The sequence below is a fragment of the Rhinoraja longicauda genome, chromosome 4, assembly GCF_053455715.1.
Source record: "Rhinoraja longicauda isolate Sanriku21f chromosome 4, sRhiLon1.1, whole genome shotgun sequence".
In the NCBI taxonomy this organism is placed as follows: Eukaryota; Metazoa; Chordata; class Chondrichthyes; order Rajiformes; family Arhynchobatidae; genus Rhinoraja; species Rhinoraja longicauda.
The window spans coordinates 90,431,116-90,451,577 of NC_135956.1; the positions used below are offsets into that span (position 1 = coordinate 90,431,116).

A 20,462-nucleotide genomic window follows, 5' to 3' on the forward strand; every position below is an offset into this window, starting at 1 on the left:
GTGCTAACCAGTCAGCAGAAATACAATACATGATTACAATCAATCCATTGTAATCATGATAAGGGAAGATATTCCTGTTCCTGTTTTCTTAGGTTCTTGTACTCCTTTAGATAAGGAAACACACAAGTTATTACACCATTGAACAAACTAATGGGCGAAGATAGATCAATTAGCCGAATTATAATAAAAAATGTCTGTAGTTTAGAATGGTCTCTGTAGAGCTTTTAATTTATCTGATAATTAACAAAAGCCAAACTGTATTTTGAAAAGACAGTTCATTCTAGTAAAATCTGTACATTTTAATTGAGGGATTCAATTGCCATCAATTATGTTAATAAGGCCACTTGCAAAAATAAAATATTAACCAAAGTGATTGTCATACAGCACAGAAATATCGACATAGAAAATAGGTGCAGGAGTAGCCCATTCGGCCCTTCGAGCCAGCACCACCATTCAATATGATCATGGCTGATCATCCAAAATCAGTACTCCGTTCCAGCCTTTCCCCCATGCCCCTTGATTCAGCCCGAACAGCTAATAACTCTCTTGAAAGCATCCAGTGAATTGGCCTCCTGTGGCAGTGAAATTTCAGATTCACAACTTTATGGGTGAAAAGGTTTTTCCTCATCTCAGTCCTAAATGGCCTACTCCTTATTCTTAAGCTGTGACCCCTGGTTCTGGACTCTCCCAACATCAAGAACATTTTTCCTGCATCTACCCTGTCCAATCCTCTAAGAATTTTATATGTTTCTATAAGATTCCCTCGCATCCTTCTAAATTCCAACGGATACAAGCCCAGTCCACCCAGTCTTTCATCATATGTCATTCCCGCCACCACGGGAATGGACCTGGTGAACCTACGCTGCACTCCCGCAATAGTAATTATGTCCTTCCTCAAATGCGGAGACCAAAATTGCACACAATACTCCAGTTGCAGTCTCACTAGGGCCTTGTACAACTGCACGAGGACCTCCTTGCTCCTAAACTCAAATCCTCTCGCAAAGAAGGCCAACATGCCATTGGCTTTCTTCACTGCCTGCTGTATCTGCATGCATACTTTCAGTGACTGATGTACAAGCACACTCAGGGGTTTATTGCACATCCCCTTTTCCTAATCTGACACCATTCAGATGATAATCTGCCTTCCCGTTCATGCCACCAAAGTGGATAACCTCACATTTATCCACATTCTACTGCATCTACTATGCTTCTCCCATTCACCCAACCTATCCAACTCACCCTGCAGTCCCATAGCATCCTCCTCGCAGCTCACAGCTGCTACCCAGCTTTGTGTCATCCACAAACTTAGAGATGTTACATTTCATTTGTCTAAATTGTTAATATATATTGTAAACAACTGTGGTCCCAGGACCAAGCCTTGCTCACTAGTCACCACTGCCTGCTATTCTGAAAAGGACCTGGTAATTCCTACTCTTTGCTTCCTGTCTGCCCACCAGTTCTCTGCCCATGTCAATACCCTACCCCCAATACCATGTTTAGAGATACAGCGCAGAAACAGGCCCTTCGGCCCACCGGGTCCTACCGAGCAGCGACCCCCGCACATTAACACTATCCTACACCCACTAGGGACAATTTTTACATTTACATCAAGCCAATTAACCTGCAAACCTGAATGTCTTTGGAGTGTGGGAGAAAGCCGAAGATCTCGGAAAAAACGCACGCAGGTCACGGGCAGAACGTACAATCTCCGTAGACAGCACCTGTAGTCAGGATCCAACCTGGGTCTCCGGTGCTGCATTCTCTGCAATATCATGTGCTCTAATTTTGCACACTAATCTCTTGTGTGAGACCTTGTCAAAGGTTTTTTTGTAGGTCCAGATACACCACATCCACTGGTTCTCCCTTACCCATTCTACTTGTTACATCCTCAAAAAATTCCAAAAGATTAGTCAAGCATGATTTCCCGTTCATAAATCTATGCTGACTTTGACTGATTCTGTCACTGCTTTCCAAATGTGCTGCTATAACATCTTTAATAATCGACTCCAGCATCTTCCCCACTACTGATGTCTATAATTCCCCCGTTTTCTCTCTCCCTTTAGTAAAAAGTGGAGTTACATTGGCTACCCTCCAGTCCACAGGAACTGATCCAGAGTCAAGAGAACATTGGAAAATGATCACCAATGCATCCACAATTTCTCGGGCCACCTCCTTGAGTACTATGGGATGCTGACCATCGGGCCCTGGGGATTTATCTGCCTTCAGTCCCAACAGTTTACCTAACACTATTTTCTGACTAATGTGGATTCCCTTCAGTTCCTCCCTCCCACTAGATCCTCAGTCCCTTAGTATTTTCGAGAGATTGTTTGTGTCCTCCTTAGTGAAGACAGAACCAAATTACTCGTTTAACTGTTCTGCCATTTCCTTGTTTCCCCATTATAAATTCACCTGTCTCTGAATGCGAGGGACCTACATTCGTCTTCACTAATCTTTTCCTTTTTACATACCTAAAGAAACTTTTACAGTCAGTTTTTATATTCCCCGCAAGCTTTCTTTCATGCTCTTCCCCCCCCCCCTCCCCTCCTCCTCTTAATTAACAGTTTATAACAAGAGCATTTGAGTAGAGGAGTAAACAGGTCCTTCTGCAGTTGTACAGGGCATTGGTGAGACCACATCGGGAGTATTGTGTGCAGTTTTGGGCTCCTAATTTGAGGAAGGACATCCTTGCTATTGAGGCAGTGCAGCGTAGGTTCACAAGGTTAATCCCCGGGATGGCGGGACTGTCAGATGAGGAAAGATCGGAAAGACTGGGCATGTATTCACTGGAATTTAGAAGGATGAGAGAGGAGAAGGTGGCGCAGCGGTAGAGTTGCTGCCTTACAGCGAATGCAGCGCCGGAGACTCAGGTTCGATCCTGACTACGGGCGCCGTCTGTACGGAGTTTGTACGTTCACCCCATGACCTGCGTGAGTTTTCTCCAAGATCTTCGATTTCCTCCCACACTCCAAAGACGTACAGGTATGTAGGTTAATTGGCTGGGCAAATGTTAAAAAAATTGTCCCTAGTGGGTGTAGGATAGTGTTAATGTGCGGGGATCGCTGGGCGGCGCGCCGAAGGGCCTGTTTCTCTAAATCTAAATCTAGAATCGTATAAAATTATAAAAGGACTGGACAATCTAGATGCAGGAAAAATGGTCCCAATGTTGGGGGAATCTAGAACCAGGAGCCACAGTCTAATAATAAAGAGGAGACCATTTAAAACTGAGATGAGAAAAAACGTTTTCACCCAGAGAGTTGTCAATTTGTGGAATTCTCTGCCACAGAAAGCAGTAGAGATCAATTCACTGGATGAATTTAAATGAGAGTTAGATGTGGCTGTAGGGGGCTAGCGGAATCAAGGGATATGGGGAGAAGGCAGGCACGGGTTACTGATTGTGGATGATCAGCCATGATCACAATGAATGGCGGTGCTGGCTTGAAGGGCTAAATGGCCTCCCCCTGCACCCATTTTCTATGTTTCTATGTAACCCCTTTGTCCTCTTTTGTTGGGTTCTAAATTTCTCCCAGACCTCTAATTTGCCACTTCTTCTGGCCAATTTATATGTCTCTTCCTTGATTTAACTGCCTCTTCCTTGGATTTAACATGCTCTTTGGGCCACCGTTGACGCAAAAATCAAACACCCAATTACACTAATCTCATTAAATTTTCTCCACATTGCCATCAACTATCCCCAATTAGTTTCATAAATTTCATCGAATTATGAAAAGGGGTATAGATAGTCCAGAAATCAAGTGTCTGAATTGGGGCGACATATTTTAAGATAGGACAGGACCTGGCAAACATAGACTGGGAGCCGCTAGTTGCAGGTTAGATGGGGTCTTTTCAAGGTTAAATGGTGCAAAAGAAAGAAATGGTAGGTATCGGCACTGAAAGCAGGAGAGAGATCTTTCAGGAATACAGGCAGTGTAGAGGGCTGCTCAAAAAATTAGAACAAGAGGGCATACACAAAAATATCACTGCCAAATAAGATTATAGAAAATATCAAGTGCACTGAGTACAAGAGGATAGCAATGAAGAGTGTGGCCTGTTAAAGATGGTTGTGGAACCAGTAGACATGGGCATGATCTTAAAATTAATATTTCCTATATTACAATATTAAGCAACACCTCCCCCCCCCCTTTTCCCTCACTCTTTTCTGTGCCCCCAACCATCACAATAAACCTGGAACAGACCCATTTCTCCCAATATCCTGCCTCTCTTCTACAACCACGTCTCCTTCCATATACATCCCTCCTTCTGGCTTTGCATTTCACCCCTCTTCTCTCCTTATCTGACACCTCTCCGTCTCCTTTACATCTCTAAACTTTACTCCACTCATTTTCCAAGTAAACCCCCCTCACTTTTTATCCACCTATCACTTGCCTGGCTTTGTCCCATCAACAGCAGCGCCGTCACCCAGACGCCAACTGTACAGTCTTCGTCTGCACTTCACATTATCTCTGAAAAATTAAATCAAATTGGTCAAAGAGGAGCTTCCCTAACAAAGCCATGCTGATTATCCCCGATTAATCCCTACAATTATAAATCCCTGATTTTCCAAGTGTAAATATCTGACCATAAATTGATACCAATTCTTCATACTACTCTGATCCTTCAGAAATTGGGACAAATATTTTTCTTATTTTTTTAATTTTAATCCACATGCCAGTTTTCATTGGGAGAGAAGAGATCGCAGCTTCAAATTTCTAACGGCAGTGGAGAGAGTTTGCAGCTTCAAATTCCTGGCTGTAAACATCTTGGATGACCTGTTCTGGTCCCCAGCATAAAGTCATAATCACATAGGTGTGCGAGTACCACTACCTTTTAGAAGTTTAAAAGTCTGCCACATCAACAAATACTCTTCTACAGATGTACTGTGAAAAGTATCCTGGCTAGTAGTTGCATGGACAAGCACAGCAATTCCAACGCACAGGAACACGGTGGGGCTACGGAGAGTGGAGGATTCATCCGGTCCACCAATGCAAACAGGCAAAAAAATGCAACATCATTATCAAGAATCACCATCATCCAGGCCATGCCCTCTTCTCGCTGCTATGGCCAGGCAGGACTTGCAGAAGCCCGAAGTCACCAACCACCAGTTTCAAGAACAGCATCCTGTCCGGCAACATTACAGTCTGGTTTGGGAACAGCTCTGCCCAGGACAGGATGGCCCTGCAGAGAGTAGTGCGTTCGGCAGAACGCACCATGGGAACTACACTCGTCCCCCTGCAGGACCTATACATCAGGAGGTGCAGATCCAGAGCAAGCAAGATCATGAGGGACCCCTGCCACCCCAGTAACGGACTGTTCCAGATGCTACGGTCAGGCAAACGCCTCCGCTGTCACGCTGTGAAAACGGAGAGGATGAGACGGAGCTTCTTCCCACAGGCCATCAGGACTGTCAACTTTGATAACCCGAGACTAAAATTTTGTCGGCACTTTTTGTGCTATGTTTAGTAACTTATTAACTTTATTTATATGCTGTAACTGTAATTCTTTTTGTGCACAACCCGCAGGCATTGCCACTTTCATTTCACTGCACATCGAGTATGTGTATGTGACAAATAAATTTGACTTGACTTGACTTGACTTCCTACAACTATCAGGCTCTTGAACCAATCCACAAAACCCGAATCGTACCGTGGAACACGCTGAACCACCACTTCCACTACCATGGACATGTTTTTTATCCAATCGTGTTTTGCCATATTTGTTGATTTTTTTTTGCAGTCTTTATGTAAAATGTATGCCTTTATGCGTTTAGCCGAGTCTATGTATCTGTGATGCTGCGGCAGGCAAGACTTTCATTGTACATCACATACCTGTGCATGTGACAAAATACTGGTCTTGAATTTGCACTGACAACAGTAATATCTGAGACAATATCTGAGATTATAATTTTAAGCAAACAGGTCAAATTCTGCATATGAAGAACAACCATATTGTGCAAAGGAGATCTTTCCATGTCTGTAGAGCCATAGCTGAACAATAAATCAACATGGTCTGGAGAGTAAACTGGAAAATGCCCTTTGAACTCTTTAAAATGAATTGAAGGCAATGAACACATTGGGAAGTACACCTTGTTACATACAGAAACAGCTTGAAATACTACAAAATAATTATCTTATCTAAATGACAAGACAATAGACAATAGGTGCAGGAGTAGGCCATTCGGCCCTTCAAGCCAGCACCACCATTCAATGTGATCATGGCTGATCATTGTCAATCAGTACCCCATTCCTGCCTTCTCCCCATACCCCCTGACTCCGCTATCAATAATACATTCGTCCATAAGTCACTTTATCAATTATGATCCAGCATGTATCAACACATCTAATTCCAAAGTCCTCAATTATTCAGAAAGCAATACATTGCCTTCTAAAAGACTCACGAAAAGCAAATAGGCAAGTCAGTATCAGAAAAACAAAACCTGATTATTAGAACCGAAGTAACCAAATCAGTGCATATGGTTGTGATTCAGGTCTGGCAACGACTTTAAGCAAATATTTTCTTAAACAGAATTGAGAAAAACATTCATACCTCCATGTTTCATGAATGTTGGAACTAACAAGACTTTAAAGGTCAAAATATTGGTTGCTTGTTTCGCAATGTCCTTGTAGCAATACTTAAAAAAATAAATTGAATTACCCTACAAACAATAAAACTGACGCCTAGGTCTAGCAGCGTTTGGTTCCCATCTTTACCAGAATATTCAAAGTGAGCACTTGAGCATTTTAGGAAGAACTTTTCAATGTCTTCAGCTCAAATTATTTTCAATTCTCACTCCCACACTCAGAAAGAATCTTATTTTCCTTTGCCACATTTGTAAATAGAATCATTCTTGAGATAAGGAGATTTAGGTTCTTGAGTGCAGCAATCTCAAGGAAGTAGATGCTACACAATTCTAATACTACACCAAACCTCAATATCTCATTCACCACAGATTCATCACCCGCTGACTGAAAAAATTCTTCCTCATCTCCTTCCAAAAGGAGCGTCCTTTTATTTTGAGCTACGCCATTTGGTCCTAGACCCCCCTCCCCCACTAGTGGAAACATCCTCTCTACATCCACTCTATGCAGCCCTTTCGTTGTTCAGTCAGTTTCAATGAGGCCCGAATAGTGAAAAGCCCAGAATGGGTGTGGGGAAGATGTTTCCACTAGTGGGAGAGTCTATGATCAGGGGGCATTGCCTCTGAATGAAAGGACACACCTTTAGAAAGGAGATGAGATGGAATTTCCTCTGTCAAAGGGTGGCAAATCTGGAATTCATTGCCACAGGTGGAGACCAGGTCATTGGGTATTCGTCTGAAGAAGGGTCTTGACCAGAAACGTCACCTATTCCTTCTCTCCAGTGATGCTGTCTGACCCGCTGAGTTATTCCAGCTTTTGGTGTCTATCTTTGAATATATTTAAACAGAGATTAACAGATTGTTAATTAGTAAGGCTGTCAAGGGTTATAGGTGGAAGACAGGCGAATGGGGTTGAGCGGGAAAGATAGATTACCTATGATTGAATGGCGGAGGAGACTCGATGGGCCAAATGGCCTACTTCTGTTCCTAATATGAACTTATTTCAGCAAACTCAAACTATCATCCGAGGAAAATGTCTGAGCTTCACATTAATAATCCTTTCACCCAATCAGAAATTCGGAGCCAATGACAGGAAAGTGTAATTCAGTCAAGAAGTCAGACACCCAATCAAAACCAATAGATCATAAGAGTCTGTGTGCTAGGTTTGGGTATGGCCTACTTTGAAAATAATTCAATAATTCCTGACTCAGGTTGGCTCAAGCATTCAGTTCTTTGTGAATAAATGCCTGTTCAATGAAGACCTATTGACTCAATAATATTCAGTCTTTCACACCGACACTGTGGATGTTTTAGCGGAACAGCATTATAAACTCCGAGAGCAGCATTTAATCCTGACCTCAAGTGCCGTCTGCTCTCCCAATGATAGCATTGCTATTCCAGTTCCCTCCCACATCCCAAAGACATGGTAGGTTAATTGGCTACTGGAAATTATGTCCATGTGGATAAGTAGTCAACATATCCAAGGTGAATATAATGGCCATGTGAGAGAATACATTACAGGATTACAGTGAAGTAAGACTTTAAAGGCTGCTCTTCTGTGCGTTAGTATGACTGTGATAGGCCAAATAGTCCCATCCTATTTTTGTAAGTTAAGGCTTCAGGGCCAAAGCTCCTCAATAATTGGTCAAGCTACTCATGGGCTACAGCAGGATTTTTGGCAACTGTCAGATAGTAAATGAATTATAAGTTTGTGGATTGAGTTTGGATTTGGAAATGGCTTTGATCAGGAGTATCAATATATCAGCCAACAGGTGTGAAAGAAGAATTTAATATCTTGTTTAATTAAGAAATGTTATCATATCTGCAGCAACTGGAGTTTAGATGATTCTGACAACGTTCCATTTCTGGGGAAAACCAAAGTGAGGTTTACATTGTTGAAGAATCTACGTTGATACTTAAGCTGCAGTCATCACATCAATCCTCTGGTACCGTCTTCATGCTTTAAGTGGAAGAGAGTTCCAACAAATCGTTTTGCTATGTAAAATTACAAAGCTCAGCTCTAGTCAACACATTCAATTCCCAAAAAGATCTATTTACCGAGGTAACGTTTATCAGAACAATTTGACCTAAACAATAATTCTTCATTTACCTTAGCATAATAAACGTGGAGATATAAATCAATGTTTACATTAGCAAAACAAAACTTTGAAATGATATTGAAACCCACATGCCGGTGGCAAAATCAAACCATTCAGTGCACATATGCTAATGCACAAGATTCAACTGTGGAGGCCACACTCATATACACACCATATCAAAAGATCAAGTAGGGTGGGACAACAAAAAAAACAACTGCCTTATCAAACTCACAAGACAACAGCATTAGGATATGATCTTAACTTTCATATTTCAACCGTAGTGGAAAAGTGAGACTCTTCAAACAAGTTATCTTTCTTCACTTTTTAATGACTGTTTAACACAGAGATCTACTATTGACAAGAGTAAATTCAAAAATCAATGAACAATCTGGAGGTCACAAAATTCTGGCCCCAATAAGGATAAAATAACTAATGTTGCACTAACAACACTTGTTGGTTCTTTTGGACAATACAGAGTGTGCAGCAGGAATGTTTTGCTGTTATATGTCCCAAAATGGAACAATGACATTCTTACTTGCAGCAGCACAACAGAAATGTAAAAATAGTATTATGTGTTGGGAGTGGAGGTTCTTTCAGATGAGACCTTGTCTGCACTGTTAGGTAGTTGCTTAAGATGCCAATGTACTATTTTAAGCAATAAGGAATCATCATGAAACCTCAACCAATAGAAATTACTCAATAATATTTCTAAAAACTATTTGGTCATCAGCACATGGATATTTGTGGGAGCTTGCTGTGCCAACACTGGCTGTCACATCTCCCACAACACAGAAGTACTTTTGTAGAGTAGTCATTTGTTTGAAAAAAACCTTGGAGTACAAAGAAAACAATGTGAAAGGCACAATATAAATCCAGGTCACTGTCCTTTTAGTCTCACTCAAATGCAATAAATTTTAATTGGTGCATGTTGCACACTTCAAGCAAATTTCACTTCTACTTCCTGCAACACATTTCGGGTCAATTTCAATGCCATTGGTTAAACATCACATTTTTATTATCCCCTGACTCAGCAAGGATTTTTTCATGGAAGATCTGCCTCAGAAAATCATATTACAGTGAAAGAGAAAACAATTATTCAAATTAACACTTTGCCAAACTGCAGACTTGGCAATCAACCGTAAATGATATGAAGGGATCAAGCCAACTATTTACCATTTAAAATTCAATGTTATATCACAATAAAACAAATAGAAATCTTCAATACCACAGACACACAAAAGTAAAGAGAATGATCATTATTTATTTTTATTCTGTTGACAACCGACCCCTGTGATGTGTATAAACAAAAGAATGAAGAAACACTTTGAAACTGGTCGTCCACGTAAAGAACTTTGTTCATCTACAGAATGGAATTGGCAGTCCTGTTAAAAGCGAACAAACCGACAGTTTCAGAAAGCAAAGCAAAGTCCACAATTTTCATCACAAAATAAAATCTGCAAATGTTTGACATCGTACTCAAAACAGTGTAGCTGAGCAAATGGAATCAGGGCATAATTGATGATGTCAACCATTCCTAAACAAATTTGTAAACACAGGACAAAAATGAATCAATTCTGATTAATACAGTGAACGATCTGGTGGTGATTTTACACAACCAAGACCAAAGATTGTAGCACAAACAGGCAAACAAGATATTTGCCACATTTCTCAGTGAAACAGATAAAACTGAAGCTTTCCTGAATTTCAAAATATTAAAATCAAACCCAAGACCAACTTGAGAGATGCCAGGTCTTCCACTGCCATCCAGAAATAAAACATAATTATCTGATGAGATTATAATTCAACATTTTCAGCTTGACTATTGATTAATCTAATAACAGTACACTTTCAGATTGACAAATATATATATATACGCTTTAAAACTTAATATTCATTATTTATATATACACACACATTAAATCTTTATATATAATATATATATATATATATATATATAATAATATATATAAAGATTTAAAGTCAGAAAAATGAGATTAAACCTGTAAGAAAAACAAAAATGCAAAGACAAGCATCAAACATATCTAATACCCTGCTAATCTGTTGGCACTACTTCAAAACATATTGTTGTACTGTGAAATGGTTAATTAACGCAATACTACAACCCGATGAGTAAATACAAACTCTCACAATTGATGGACTTCAGCAACTTGAAGCGCAAAAGGCGAATCATAACCTTCCAACTCAATGTAGATGCACCAAGTTCTTCTGGTGAAGATATTGAGGTACCCAGAGCTCATCTCAATAGACCAAACTGAAATCATTAAACATTTCCCTTGACAGTTTCCCTTTTCTTGAATAGTACGGGTGTCAGAGGTTATGGGAAGAAGGAAGGAGAATGGGGTTTGGAGGGAGATAGATCAGCCATGATTGAATGGCGGAATACACTGGATGGGCCAAATGGCCTAATTCTACTCCCATCACTTATGACATTACGAATTAACAAGAACAAAAAAGCATATTCTCAAATAAAAGCTGAACTCTTCTTATATATGTGACATATGTAATATTACATAACATTATGTACTTTAAAATCATGATTGCTTACTCTCAAATACAAGTGGGGAAAGTCCAATTGCTAAAATAAATGATAAAGAAGTCCCTTGCATACTAATAGTCAACACTTATACCTCTTTACTTACAGAATTGCATGCCGATACTCCAATCTTGAATCCTCTTCTGCATCAGTCTCACCCCCTGAGCTGCTTTCTGTGGCATCGGAATCAAAAGCCCGCTCAGAAGTTCTGAGTTTTGCAGTCACACTGGATACCAATTTTAGTAGATCCTCAGAAATAGCTCGATCTTTCACAAAACCAGAGAAAGTATCTCCATTCAGTGAAGATAATAAACATTTACTGCTCCCCCCAAATCCAAGGGAGGAACTGGGACTGGAACGAACACCATCATCAGCACCTCCTTCTGGATCCGTCCTTGGAAAATTACTCCTCAGTAGTAAAGATCCAACCTGCAGATTGTTGTTCCCATGCAAAGTGCTTGTGTGTTTATTGTTAGTGCTACTACAGTTGTTAATAAGACTTTCGGTGAAAGATGAAGAAAACTGCTTTAAACTGTGTCCCACCAAACCTGCCAGCTGCTGCTGGGCATGGCGCTCCACCTGCTTGGCTTGCACAACCTGCAAACGCTTGCAGAGTCGATGAGCCCTGCTCCTGATCTCAGCTTGTTTACTGGCAACTAATAAACTCTGAGCACTCACCTCATCCTGGCTAACACTAATATTATTGTGATTGCTGACAACGCTGAGACTGTTATGGTGGTTAATGGTATTACTGTTTGTGCTGGTGCTCTCAGGAGAATGTTTTTTTGTGTTTTGGGTCTCAGTCCCTAGACAATTTAGATTTATTTCGCCGCAGAGAGGTTTGAACGAAACTCCCATCGGGTTGGGACCATGGAGATCCGCTCGACATCCGTACTCGAGGTTGGGGTTTTTGCTGTTGCCTTTAGACAGCAGGCCGAAATCAGAGGCAGGGGTGTTGGTGGTAGTTTGCAGCCGATGCCAGCGGCTTTTATCCGAGTTCCCCTTTCCAGGCGAGGCTGAATTGAGCGAGATGGCGCCGTTGCTCCGCTGGACGCCACAGCCGCCCACTGCTTTGTTGTTGCCATTCACCAGGCCAGAATCACAGCTGAGACAAGGCGCTTCTTTCGCCAAGCCGTTGCCGGCGGTGCTCGATCCCGTCGCTTTCCCCATCTCTTTGCCGTCGCCCGTGGCAGAGAGAAACCCGTCAGAATTCATTCCGTCCCGGCCGTGAAGCCGCGAGTCCCCCCGCTGTAGGCCGAGGCCGGGGGCTTCCGTAGCACTCACCCGCCTCTGCTGCGACTCGCCGGACTGGCGGTGGTGGTGGTGGTGCCGCCGGTGAGGAGAATGGTGGCGGTGGTTGTGATGGTTGTGGTGGTTGTAAGTTTTTGTCTCGGGCTCTTTCGCTCCTCCCTGAGCGGCCACAGCGCACTTCTCGCCGTCGCCGTGGTAAAAAGGCTCGGTGTCGGGACGCCGCCGCACTCTCGTCGGCCGGCCCAAGAACAGAGAGTCCATACGGTCGACAGAAAAATACAAAGGGCCGGCGAGTTTTTTATTTTTATTATTTTCCTCCCCTTCGCCTTCGTCTAAAGTGCCGTTAGAGGCCGCCGACGAGAGCGGAGAGGACGACGGCAGCGAGGACGCTGGCGAAGACGAAGAAGAAGCAGACGACGACGACGACGACGACAGTGCTGATGACGACACGGCCAAGTTGAGCCCGTGGTGGTGCTGCTGTTGCTGCGGCCGCGCTTCGCTAGCGCTCTCACTCACAGCCGGGGAAGCCATTCGCTTCAAGCCACCGGCGGCCATCTTGTGTTCTGCCTCCGTCCCTTTCTCTCTTCCCCCCTTCCTCCCCCTCCCCCCGCACCTTCCCCTCCGCCTCCCCTCCCCCTCCCCCAACACAAAATGGCGCTCACGGGCAAAAAGCGCGCGCGCCCGCCGCACCAACGGACAACCTCGCCCGGCGCCGACACTCAGCCAAGTCACTCAGCCAGGGGGGTTTATTACTATCATATTATTATGCCGACCGTTCCTTCATCATACGTAATTCTAAGCCGCAATGCAAAAAAAAAGGTAGGGGGTTTAAACCTCTTCAATTATTTTATATCAGAGCCGAGTTTTTTCAACTAATGAAGCATTTTAAAATTTAAAGGTGTGCATATTCTCAGACATGGGGGGGGTCAACAAAAGGCGCTTCCAGTGCAGCAGTTGCCTAAGCGAAGTGTTGTGACAAAGTCACACATGCCGCGCACTGCAGCTTTTCTGGAGGGTGCTGCTGCCCTTGTTCGGATGAGCACAGCCCCAGCAGCCATTCGCAAGCCTCCGCTCACTGCCAATGTGGATTTATTTTATGCAACACCGAAAACAACGCTCTCATGCACTCCCCTTATCAACCTGCACAGGATTATCAAGTCTATTACGCCTGGAGGTGCACGTCAGAGTAAAAGACAGACACTGAACCAAAGCCTTGACCATATTTACTATGAAATATACAAAGCTCTCTTCCTGCAGATATGATGAAAACAGCAAGAAAAAGCTGAGAGTAAAAAGATAACTTGCATCTTGGGACAGAGGGAAAAGGTGCTAAAGAATAATAAGGCTTATTTATTTATACAGAGGGAATATTCATAAATAGCAACAATACTAAACCTGTTCGACAATGGTCAAATATGGGTGCACGTCGTACAAGACGATTAATACTGGGACGTGGACAAGAAAAGCTAGGCAAAAAATGGCATTCATTGAAGAGTGGCAAACCCGTAGGCCAGATGTTTCCATTCCCAGATTTCACAGGAAATTGGAAAAATATTGCATTTGGCCCAAATAAATTAAAATTTGTTCAGATTCAGACAGGAAATTTGAGCATTTCATTCTTTGACTATTGGAGTATTACAGAATGCAAAGCTAAAATGAAATTACTGGAGCCTATAATTAGGGATAGAATGATTGAAAGTCTTGAACATTTTCATCAGTCAAAGGGAGAACCCCATAAATGAGCAGATTGATGATAAACATTAATATTTGCATAGATCACTAATTAATCGAATGAGGTTAACCTGTGAGTGATAATTATAGATTAACAGGCAAGTGATAGATTTCCAATATGTATTAACCATTTTCAAACATTGTTAAGACCATTGATTTTTGTATACCCCTATCTTCTGCAAGTTGTCGAGAAACCTCCTTTTTAATCCAATTCAGTCTTGTTTATTCATCAACTGGGCAAGGAGTTCCAGAGTTTGGTACTGGTAAATGAACAGCCACATATTTCCAACTCGGAGTGATCCGATTTGGACAGTAAACTGCAGATATTAATGGCATTTCTTTATGTTATCTGACCTTGCCCCTCGTGGTCGTAGATGTGGCAGGTTTGGGAGATGCTATCATAGCAGCTTGACAAGTAACTGCATTGCACTTTATTGGTGGCATCCTGCAGCAAATATATGCCAATCAAAGCAGTGAACGTTTAAAGTGATGAACAAGGTGCCAGGCTTTGTATGTCCGATATTACGTGGCCTCATTGAGTACATTTGGAGTGACATGCTGTCAAATGGGGAGTATTCTACAACCTTCATGACATGCCTTGGAGATGGCAGAGTTGTAGTTAAAAGATAGTTTGTTTAAATTAGAAGTTGTGGAATTGATGAAAATTTCAAACGGTAATTGGGATCAAAACCAGTTACTAAAAATTGATAGAATTGTACTTGGATCGGTTTGGCCTGTCACAGTCCATCCTCTGTGGAATATGATATGAAAAACCCAAGTTCAGAAGTAACACAAAGATAGGAAATAAAAGTTAAAGTGAAAATCAGAAATAAATATTGTCAGTTTAACCAGTTTGGGAGTGGTTTCTTCACTTGGGAATTATCTACCCTTGGAGTTGTGGATGCTGAGTCATTGTATAACAAATGAAAGGCAAAGTTTTTGAACTACAAGTAAATCAAAATGTATGACAAGCATTGAAGTGTTGAGGTCAAAGCTCTACCATAACTCTGATCATGCCGAACAAGATGAAGACTTAACTACAATATTTTACAAACTATAACACTGCACATAAAAAAGAAATTTGATTATTTTCACTTGAAAAATAGTTGGAATATTGTTGTTTTTCATTGTCATGCCTGAAGAAAGACTTCCTGGCATCATCCCTGATCTGCCTCACACCATTTTTAATGGCACCTTATTTGATCTTGTCAGTAAGAAGACAATTGCTCCCAGGAAAAAAGTTCCCAATGTTGGGGGAGTCCAGAACCAGGGGCCACAGTCTAAGAATAAAGGGGAAGCCATTAAAACTGAGGTGAGAAGAAACCTTTTCACCCAGAGTTGTGAATTTGTGGAATTATCTGCCACCAGAAAGCAGTGGAGGCCAATTCACTGGATGAATTTAAAAGAGAGTTAGATAGACTCTAGGGGCTAGTGGAATTAAGGGATATGGGGAGAAGGCAGGCACAGGTTATTAATTGTGGATGATCAGCCATGATCACAATGATCAAATTGCCAAATAACATCCTCCAGCACCTATTTTCTATGTTTCTATGTAACTTAAATATACAAAACATTTAGAAATATAAACATACACTAAATATCTTGGAAAGAAAACTGCAGATGGTGGTTTAAATCAAAGGTAGACGCAAAAAGCTGGAGTAACTCAGTGGGTCAGGCAGCAGATAAGGAATGGGTGATGTTTCGGGTCGAGACCCTTCTTCCTGAAGAAGGGTCTCGACCCGAAACGTCACCCATTCCTTATCTCCAGAGACGCTGCCTGACCCGCTGAGTTACTCCAGCTTTTTGTGTCTACCTACACTAAATAATCTATGTTTTCACCACCAGCTTGCTGTTTTGACAGTAACACTTGACAAACAGCATATCAACCAACTTGCTTTCAGCATTTCACACCAAACTGAGCTAAAGAACCCATTAAAAAAAAAGAAAATATAAAGAACAAACTGCTGGAGGAACTCAACATTTCACTCAAGGATTTTAACCCAAACATCTACAATTTATTTTCCCCCACAGATGTGGCTCAACCTGCTGAGTTTGTCCAGATATTTTTGTTGCTCCAGATCTGATCGTATGCAGTCTGTGTCAGCAAATGAACCTATGTTGGTAGAACATAGCAAAATTTTGATGGTCTAAATACAGACCTCCAAAAAATTTATGAACAAATATGCAAATAGCAGCAGGATGCAAAAGCAAAGTGAGTAATTTTAACTTTCCAAATATCATCTAGATTGGGATAAGAGGGATGGGGTGGATTTTGTTAAATGCATCCAGAAGGGGGTTTTAAAGCAGCATGTGGAGATTGATAGCAGGGAGGGAGTTGCACTCAACCATATTTTAAGGAACGAAGATAGGCAAATGGTGGGAGTGCCAGTGGAATACTTTGCGAACAGTGATCAGAATTCTGTAAGCTTTAACGGTAGTGATGGAAAAAAATAAGCTTCGACCTAGAATTCCCTTGATTCTTAAATCAGCGAAGGGATGATTTCAATTGTGACAGGACCTAGGCAAAGTCGATTGGGAGCAGCTGTTGGGAGTGAAAAATAACATCTGAAAAGTAGTAGGCATTAAAAAGTGAAATAGGAGTTCAGAGTAAGCATGTCCATGTAAGGGTAAAAGGCAAAAATTGTAAGATTAGGGAATAGCTAACAAAGGAAATTCAGGGTTTGATCAGGAAAAAGGAGGAAGCATGTGTTAGATATGGGAAATGATTATCAAGCAAATCCTTTGAGGTTTCTCGAGGATATAGGAGATAACATAAGAAAACAGAAGGGTAACAAGGGGACATGAAATGGCCCTGGCCAACAGTTAAAAATCGTGATAAATATATTATGAGGGTAGCAAAGAAAAGAGTAGGACCCCTCAAGGACCAAAAGATAAATCTTTGAGTGGAGTCAAAATATGTGTGGTGTCTTGAATTCATCAGGGAGAAAGATGGTATATACCCATAGCCTGGAACACGCGCTTCAGGAATGAATGAATAAGTATTAAACATATTGATACACATTAAGGAGGACAAATCCCCAGAGAATGTTGAATTCTATGTGAAGCAAGGGTAGAGATTGCTGGGACTCTGGTAGAGAATTTTGCATCACCTTTTGATATGGTTGAGGTACCAAAAGCCTGGAGAGTAGCTAATGTTCTTTCCTTATTTAGAAAGTGCAGCGAGGATAAGCCAGGAAACTACAGGACAGTGAGCCTTACATCAGTAGTAGGGAAACTACAGGAAAAAAAATGGGAAAGGATTTATGATCACTTGGAAAGGCAGGGACCAACTGGGGAGAATCATTGGGGTATTTTGCATGGTAAATCCTGCCTCAAAATTTGATAAAGAGTTTTTATTGAGGTTGCTGAGAAAATTGAAGAAGGCAAGACAGTAGATGTGGTATACATATCGGGTAAGCCTATGTGGAGGGTTTGAGGGCCTATACTCGCTAGAGTTTAGAAGGATGAGGGCAGATCTCATTGAAACCTACAACTATCTCCACACCGGGTGGTCTCGTCAACAGTCTGTCCTTTCTACTGTTTAAAAAAAAAATTAAGTATATGTTAAAGGATGTTTTAATGTTTCTTGGTTTGTTTTATGTGGGGGGGGTGGAATTGGGAGAAACCTTTTTTCAATCTCTTACCTCGACAGAGATGCGATTTTTCTCCGTATCGTATCTCCGTCCCCACTGCGGCCTAACATCATGAAGTGGTGCGGTCTTTCCTGGATACCAGCCCGGCGCTTCAACCCACGGGCGCTGCGCGGACTTTAACATCGTGGAGCTGCGATCCTTTGCCGAGGATCGACTGAAGAGCTCCAACCGCGGGATCTGTGGTCTTTAACACCGTGAAGCCCGCGTTCTCTGGTAAGAAGAGGCCGACTCGGAAGCTCCAATGCCACGGAGAGTGTTTCAATCTGTCCCGACGCTGGAGTTTCGATCATCCCGACGCAAGGGCCTCGGACCGTCGGCAGCAGTAACTGCAGATGGTATAACAGCCCCGACCACGGGTGAACAAAGAGAAAGATGATTGAACTTTATTACCTTCCATCACAGTGAGGAATGTGGATTCCTCTGTGGTGGATGTTTATGTTAAATTTTATTTTATGTGGCTGGGTGTCTTGTTGCTTTTACTTAGTATGGCTCAAATTTCACTGTACCTTAATTGGTACATGTGACAATTAAATTGAATCTTAATAATGAGAGGCAGAGATAGAGTAGATGTGGAGAGGATGTTTCCTGTAATCGGAGAGTCTAGAACCAGAGGGTACAGCCTCAGAATAAAAGGACATACCTTGAGAATGATGAGGAAGAATTTCTTTAGCCAGAGGGTGATGAATCTGTGGAATTCATTGCCTAGACAATTGTGGAGGTCAAGACATTGGGTATTTTTAAAGCTGAGATTGATTGGTTCTTGATTTGTGAGGGGGTCAAAGGCAGGAGCTGTAAAAAGGAGTGTCAAACGTTGTAATGCATCCAGATGGGGACAGTGGATCTTTCTATGGTGTATCTGTAGAACTGGAGACATGCATGATTGAATGATGGAGTAAACTTAATAGACCGAATGGTCTTATTCTGCTCCCGTGTTTTAGGGACTTTAGCCAGGCTTTATGACAATGTCTTGCAAGGTAGGTTGGCACAGAAAGTTAGGGCAGATGAGTTGTGGCTAACCAATCTGTTTTAGCTAACCAGATTCATAATTGTGTAGAAAGGAACTGCAGATGCTGGTTTACACCGTAGACACAAAATGCTGGAGTAACTCAGCAGGTCAGACATCATCTCTGGAGAAAAGGAATAGGTGACGTTTCGGGTTGGGACCCTTCTGAGATACGGGCCTTGAGAGGGGAAATATTTAAAGGAGATCTGAGGGGCAAGTTTTACTACATCAAGGATGGTAGATGTATGGAACAAACAGCCTAAGGAGATGGTAGAGGTAGGTACAATCACCATGTTTAAAAAGCATTTGGGCAGCTATATGGAAAGGTAGACAGGAATATGGGCTAAATGCAAGAAAGATGGGATTAACAGAGATCAATATTCTCAGTATGGATGAGTTGGGCCGTGGAGCCTACACTTGATTTATCTCATGCCTTGAAGGCATTCCAAAGTGCTCCATAGAAACACTGATAAAAATCAAGGACAAAATTACGATATTTGACTTACAATTTGACGGAACATCAAGTGAAAAGGAATGTAGAAGTCAATGAAGTGAATTCCAGAGTTCCAAGCACTGAAAGCTGCAAGAACAGGGCTAATAAAGCAGCAATCAAATATCAGATAAGAACGAGGCCAAAATTGTATGTAAAGATAGTACAGATTTCTCAGAATGTTACAAGGATGAGGAAAGAGAGGTCATTCAAAGATGGATTTAAAAAACAGATCGGTCATTTTAGGGGAGCAAGGACAGAATTGATGAGTGAACATAACTTGGTGAGGAAGATGGAAAGCAGAGTTGAAAAGGATTGCCTGTCTACACAAGGCAAAACAAAGAAGGCCCACCAGTGGAGAGAACAAAATGCATTTATTTTTCAACAGCAGATAAGGCCAGCCAGCAGTGGAACTAATTGACATTATATTGTTGCATAAGAAAATAACTGCAGATGCTGGTACAAATCGATTTATTCACAAAATGCTGGAGTAACTCAGCAGGTCAGGCAGCATCTCGGGAGAGAAGGAATGGGTGACTTCAGTCTGAAGAACGATCTCGACCCGAAATGTCACCCATTCCTTCTCTCCCGAGATGCTGCCTGACCTGCTGAGTTACTCCAGCATTTTGTGAATAAATCGAATTATATTGTTGCATTTTGTGTTTTGGTTTTTGTACTCAAAGCACATCTCAGAATTATTATTGTTGTCACATGTACTGAGATGTTTTGCATGATATCCAGGAAAAGTACACCAACATAAGTTCATCAGGCAAGGCAAAAGAGAAAATAAAGAGCTCAGAATATAGTGCAAATATAAAAAAGTGTCAGGGATCTTTAGCACATGAAAAGTCTATTCAAAGGTCTGTAACAGTGACAAAGAAACTGTTCTTGAATCCGGTTGCCTCTCAAGACCTGGACCAGCGGATCACAGCTTCTGGGGGAATCTGCCATGCCAGTCCCCAGCGGCTGCACGCAAGACCTGACTGTGTTAGCACTTTGCATGTGATGTGTGACAATAAAAGCTCAATTGAACCATTGGTGGTACTTGTCTTGGGGGAGGGGGGGGGGGGGGGGGGAAGAGAGGGAAGGCAGGTTTGTCTGATGGACTGG

At 41.9% G+C, this 20,462-nt stretch overlaps 1 protein-coding gene across 1 annotated transcript in view; it reads right to left on the reverse strand.

Annotated features, from left to right (window-relative positions):
- Positions 1 to 13,043, reverse strand: part of LOC144592968 (KAT8 regulatory NSL complex subunit 1-like) — a 79,411-nt gene extending 66,368 nt beyond the window's left edge. Inside the window, exon 1 of the mRNA XM_078398352.1 lies at positions 11,331 to 13,043. Coding sequence (XP_078254478.1) covers positions 11,331 to 13,030 — 1,700 coding nt within the window. The 5' untranslated portion in view covers positions 13,031 to 13,043. The remainder of the gene's footprint in view (positions 1 to 11,330) is intronic.
- Between the last annotated feature and the right edge of the window lie 7,419 nt (positions 13,044 to 20,462).